This window comes from Pelodiscus sinensis, chromosome 11 (genome assembly GCF_049634645.1).
Source record: "Pelodiscus sinensis isolate JC-2024 chromosome 11, ASM4963464v1, whole genome shotgun sequence".
NCBI classification, from domain to species: domain Eukaryota; kingdom Metazoa; phylum Chordata; order Testudines; family Trionychidae; genus Pelodiscus; species Pelodiscus sinensis.
Window position 1 is genome coordinate 42,421,091 of NC_134721.1, and position 6,000 is coordinate 42,427,090.

At 45.7% G+C, this 6,000-nt stretch overlaps 1 protein-coding gene across 1 annotated transcript in view; it reads right to left on the reverse strand.

Moving 5' to 3' along the window:
• The window catches only part of WDR82 (WD repeat domain 82), a 26,098-nt gene extending 20,621 nt beyond the window's left edge, over window positions 1-5,477 (reverse strand). The window contains exon 1 of the mRNA XM_006127619.3: window positions 5,027-5,477. Coding sequence (XP_006127681.1) covers window positions 5,027-5,187 — 161 coding nt within the window. The 5' untranslated portion in view covers window positions 5,188-5,477. The remainder of the gene's footprint in view (window positions 1-5,026) is intronic.
• Between the last annotated feature and the right edge of the window lie 523 nt (window positions 5,478-6,000).

Sequence of the window (6,000 nt, forward strand, 5' to 3'; positions counted from 1 at the left end):
ATTTCTCACATTTCAAGGAGATTATCTCCTTCTGAGACTGATTTTTCTGACCTGTAAAAGCTTAAAATTACAAAAGAATCCTAGTGTAGAAAAGGTTATACCAAAATGAAAGGTAAGTGCCCGTATCTGTAGAACTTACTGAGGTTTGTCAAAGTGAAATAAGTTACACAGGTTTCAAGATTAAAGATCCTTATACTAATAGGGCTGATAAAGGCAGCCCCTCACCGACAGTAGTCTGGTAGATCTTATTGAGTTTAGACCAGGCATTTGCAAAAGAACACAGCAAAGAAAGTTCATCATCAAGTTTCATGCTATCAAGTTTCACATAGTACAGCAACCATCATTCACAACTACTAGTGCTTTGAGTCCACACTATGGCCTCGTGATAAGTGAAATAATCTAATATAGCAAGGTACAAATTAAGTGTACCTCCAGGCCACTTTACAAAAATAAGTAAAGGACAAAAGTGCCTTATATCAACAGATGTCTTCAAAATTGAACCTATTTTCAAATTCACAAACAACAGTGGATATGCATGTTATAACAAATCCTGTAATGACTAGGCAATCTATACCTCCAGATACATCTACTCTGATAAATGTTCGTTACATGCTTCTTAACATCCCTAGTTAAAAGATAATTAATCAGTCATGTAGTCGATAAAAATGGTCAACTACACAATTAATTCATTAGCACTGGTACAGCAAGCACTCAGTCCCAGCTTGAGCCATGTCCTGGCAACTACCCTCACTGCAGCTCTGCACTAGAAGCACTTAGGAGCCAGCATCTGGACAGGCTGGCTCGAGTGGGGGATAAGCCAGCCTAGCCTGCCTGCATGCTGGCTCCTTAAGTGTGTCTAATGCAGAGCTGCAGCTGGGGTAGTTGCCAGGACACAACACAAGCTGGTACTGAGCCAGCTTGCCAGCCAGGCCACTAAAAAATTCACTCAGAGCCTCAGGGAGAGGAGGAGTTGCACAGTGCCAATAGCATTAACTGATAAGCATCTGCTTACAGGTTAATTGTTTACCCAGCTACACTATTACATCCCTACTTTTAATACTGCAATATCAAACTATGGATTTTCCACAATAACCTTCATCTAAACTAAGGATGTTAGGTATCGAGTAAGTGACTAATCATGTATTTGATACAATTTGAATCGGGTACACAATTAGTCGATAAGGGGACACAGACTCTGTAGTTTAAATGTAGTAGGAGCTGGATGTACATGCAGTGGAAGTAGGCCCAGGACTGCTTCAGTACCAGCTTGCACCAGGTCTGGACTACTGTGGCTCTGCCTTCTAAACGTATTAAGAGCCGTTTGGCTCTTACTACATTTAGAAGGCAGAGGTACAGTGTGGGACCTGTAGTAAGAGCCAGTCCCGGCTCACACCAGATCGCCTCTGACTCCCCTGCTCCCACCCTGCAGAGCGGGTGCTGGGTGGAGGGGATAAACCAGCTTTTAAGGCCCATTCCTCCCCCGCACTGGTGCCTACTCCCTCCTCCCCCCACACTGCCTCTCATATACAGGCAGCAGGCGGGGGGGGGGGGGATGCTAATAGTCAACTCGACTACTCTTTTACATCCCTAATCTAAACAAGTCCTCTTCAGGACATGACATGGATATAAATGGATGGCCCAAATGTAACTACATTCCAGTCCCATCAAGCTTATGTCTATTCAATTGAAGTTGATCTAGGAACAGTACAATCATGGAAAGTCACAGTAACTGCTCATCAGCTCCAGCCTTAGTGGAGGATGTTCAAATCAAAATGTAGATTTCAAAGCTAGTGGATAACCATCTATGATGTTATTCTGGTATTAGATTATTTTAACTTGAAATTAATTATAGTCTTAGTTTAGGCTCAAACAGGTAGTGACAGTAACATTTTAATTTGGATGAAAGCAAAGACATACTATGCATGAAAACAAGTATTTAAAAAAATTTACACAAAATAGTCCAAAACAGAACAACCAGAATGAAGAGAGATGCCATGCAATAATGACAGTAGTGACAAGAGTTTGTTTTAATTTGCTTGACAGAAGAAAAACACAACAAAGTAACGGACTACCATGTTTTCTCATCAGATAATCACAAACCACCTCTCCCTACTCATATGGGCTAGTATTTTATTGGCTAGTTCCACACAACCTCCACTCTGCTGATTGTCCTCTTTATCCACTTATCCTACAAGGGTGTATATTTTTTCCTTTAACCACCTCATGAATGTCATGCAGCCTACTATGGTAATTCATGCCACTGCACTCCTTTCCTTATTAAAATCCTAAACATTCATCTCTACACAGCATATAATTTGAGAAAGTTGTTTTAAAAAGCCTTTATGTATCGGTTATCCTACTCATTCCTTGTCCGGTTTCTCATCCTACTTCTGGTTACACTTGTGTCACACCAAAATAGGGACCATGTCTTTGTTTTTTGTAAAAACAAGGAGTCTGTGTCAGGTGGTTTTTACCCATAAATGCTTATAACCAAATATATCTGTTGTTTTTACAGATCGAGACTAACACAGCTACCCCTCCATAGCTTTGTTTTCTGTGATACTCCATGCTTAATTCTGGAACCTATAACACCACCACACACAATATTTGGCACACTGCTGCCACACCAGAAAGTGGAACTTTGAGAAAAACTGAGTAACTGCACCAGGATATTTTTTCCTGAAATAATTTAGGACTTCCAGTTTGACTCACTTTGATATGAGTCTTACAGTATGTGAATTATTAGAGCCCTGAAAATCCACAGGTATCTGCATCCATGGATGAGGATATCCATGACTCATTTTTGCAGACAGGGATGTGGGACTCTATGCATCATGTATTCCATCTATAGTTGTCCTGTTCCCAAAACATGATAATTTAGAACTGATTAATGTATATATACACACAATTTTCTTATACTGAATCAGGTAGTGCATTTTTCAAGTGTTCTGTACATTTCTATTATTTATTCCTAGGATGGATGTCCTACTGCATGCTCCAAGGAAGGTTCCCAGAAGAATTTTATTCATTCCCGTTAATCAAAATTATGCTTCAAAAATTCTAATTTGTCGGAATTCATATTTGTTCAGTTTCTGAAAAAATCTGCATTCCTCTCACTATAGAGTAGACTCATGCACATTTTAATTCTAGCTTGTAGGTAAAGATGCTAACTACTCAAAAGGGGTTTACACAAAGCACAGTAAACGCCTTTCTTGCTACGTAATATTGGCAATGTATTTTAGTGGAATGCCAAATAGTTTTTAAAGTTATCGGGCATGTATAGTGTGCCATATTCAACTATGAAGTTAAAATAAATATTAAAAAAGTTATATCTAGAACGGGTTGCCATTTTAAAAGGTACATCAAAACAGTTTATTTTATCCAATTCATTTAAAGCCAAACAGGGCACTTAACATGCCCAAATCAAATGTTTGCTCTCTGACTTAGATATTCAATGGAAAGACTCATCAATAAATGAGTCTGCGACCATGGGTAGTCAACAGTAGGCATATTCCTCAAAAGAAAAATCAGGGCAACTCCACTAACTTCAAAGTTGGACATATATAAACTCATCTGTAAGTATGTACCTATAAACTGTACTAACTAAATCTGAGAAAGTTTGAAAAATCCACTCAGAGAATGGAAAGATTTCTGTGATCAGTGAAAAGTCCTAAGCCATCAATTAATTGAGAAGTTTAACTCTCTTTAAACAAAAGACAGAACTACGTAGCACTTTAAAGACTAACAAGATGGTTTATTAGGTGATGAGCTTTCGTGGGCCAGACCCACTTCCTCAGATCAATATGTGGAAGAAAATCAGCACAACCATATATACCAAAGTGATACAATAAAAAAAGTGAACGCATGTGAAATTGACAAATCAAATTTTAGAACAGAATGGGGGTGAGGGTGGAAGGTAAGTTTCTGTGAGGTAGTGACATAGGGGTGATAATAGGGGAAGTTTCTGTGAGGTAATGACATTAGGAGTGATAATTAGGGAAGCTATCTTTGTAATGGGTGAGATAATTAGAGTATTTGTTTAAACCCATACATAAACTGTCAAATTTAAGCATGAATGAGGAAGTGGGTCTGGCCCAGGAAATCTCATCACCTAATAAACCATCTTGTTAGTCTTTAAAGTGCTACATAGTTCTGTCTTTTGTTTCAGCTACACCAGACTAACACGGCTGCATCGCTATCTCTTTAAACAAAATTCTAGCCTCATAGTTGTAAAAATAGTAACCATCCAAACATGAAGCAAAAGACTTCTTAACTACAATGCTACATTTAGAAGCTGTGAACCTCCACACTTTCGTCTCCACTGCTGGCAGTAACACTGAAAGTTTTAGTGTAGATGGACTCCAGTGCCCTTTCACAATGTAAGGCAAAATCTAATAAAAATAACCTTGTTCTCCCTGCTGTTGACGCTCCATTTGCAAATCCGAATTATTCTAACTTTTCAGTTTTATATGCTCGTTAGATAAAAAGCAGAGAGGGTTCCCTAGGCTGCAGACACACAATTACAACGTTTTCAACTACTGCTCAGAGCTCTGCCCCACAGCAGCACAGCCAAACACATCCGAATCTCTTGCCACCTTCACTTTTGCGACCAACGGCCTTGGTGCCAGAAGAAAAGCGAACCCAACAGGATGCCAGTTTCACTCAGCAGCTTCTACCTGGGGAACAACTTGAGCATCAGCATCGCAGGGGACTCGTCTCTGCACACTCAGGTGGTTGCCTTCCCCGCCTCCTAGTCTTTCGCATCAACCATTAGCTGGCAGCTTTAGCGCTCAGCCAGAGCTATTCTTCGGCCTTCCTGAGCCCGCCTTTTCTCCCTCACCTGGCCAGGCGGATATTCCCCGGGGACCGATCCCTCCTGCTGCCCTCGCCCAGCCCCCGGGAAGCAGCTCTCCGGGCAGCTCAAATATCACCTACCTGCACGGGAGGAGGCTCCCGCAGATGCCCCCCCTCCCCCACAGGCCGCCCCCTCCCCGACCTGCCCCCGGCGGCCCGCCCCGCCACTCACTTGCCCTCCTGGCAGTCGTAGAGCACGATGGAGTCGTCGTCGCTGCTGGAGATGACGGTCTCGCCGTTGGGGCTGAAGTCGAAGCAGTTGATCTTGTCCGAGTTCTCGCGGAAGACCTTGGCCACGCGGAAGCTCCGCAGCACGTTGTCCGTTAGCTTCATGCCGCGGGGGAGGGGCGGCGGGCGCGAGCGGGGCCTGAGGGAGCCGGGCCGGGGCCCAGCGGGAGCCGGGCACGGAGGACGCCGGGGAGCGAGGGAGCCGGGCGGCGGCCTGGGGCCCGGGAAGCGGCGGCGAAGGGGAGGCGGGCGGGGGCCTGGAGCACGCGAGACTGGGGCAGGCGGCTTCGGCGCGGGCGGGCGGGCAGCGCCCTCAGGCGGGGCCGGCTCAGGCTGCGGAGAGGCGGCTCCTGCTCATTGTGTCCGCCATCTTCCTGCTACAGGGACACCGCGGGGGGAGGAGGGGGCGGCAGCGGTGCATTGTGGGGAGGAGGGGGGCTTGTGAGACAGCGGAGGAGAGGAGAGCGGAGGAGCAGCGCATTGTGGGATTGGCGAGGCGGGAGGGCTGGAGGGAGCAGTGCATTGTGGGATGCCGACAGGCGGGGGGCCTCGGGATGGGGACTTGGACCAGCAGTGCATTGTGGGACTCCGGACGGGGACGTCATCCACCTCCGGCTGGCCCCGGCGGCCATTTTGTGTGTGGCGGGAGCCCTACTTCTCCCCCCTCCCCGGGGCGGGACAGACGTGTGATGGCTGCAGTAGCCCCTCCGTGGGGAAGCTACGCTAGAGGAGAGGCCGCCTGCGAGGAATGGCCCAGGGTCGTACAGCAGTAGCTAGGCCCGCGTCACTGAGCTCCCTTCCCGCCCTATTCCCTGGGCCACTAACCTGCCCTCTCCTCAGTACTAATGCAGCCCTAAAGCTGGCCACTAACCTGCAAGCCTGGACACCGGGCTCTTGGCTCTCAACACGGGAACCTTG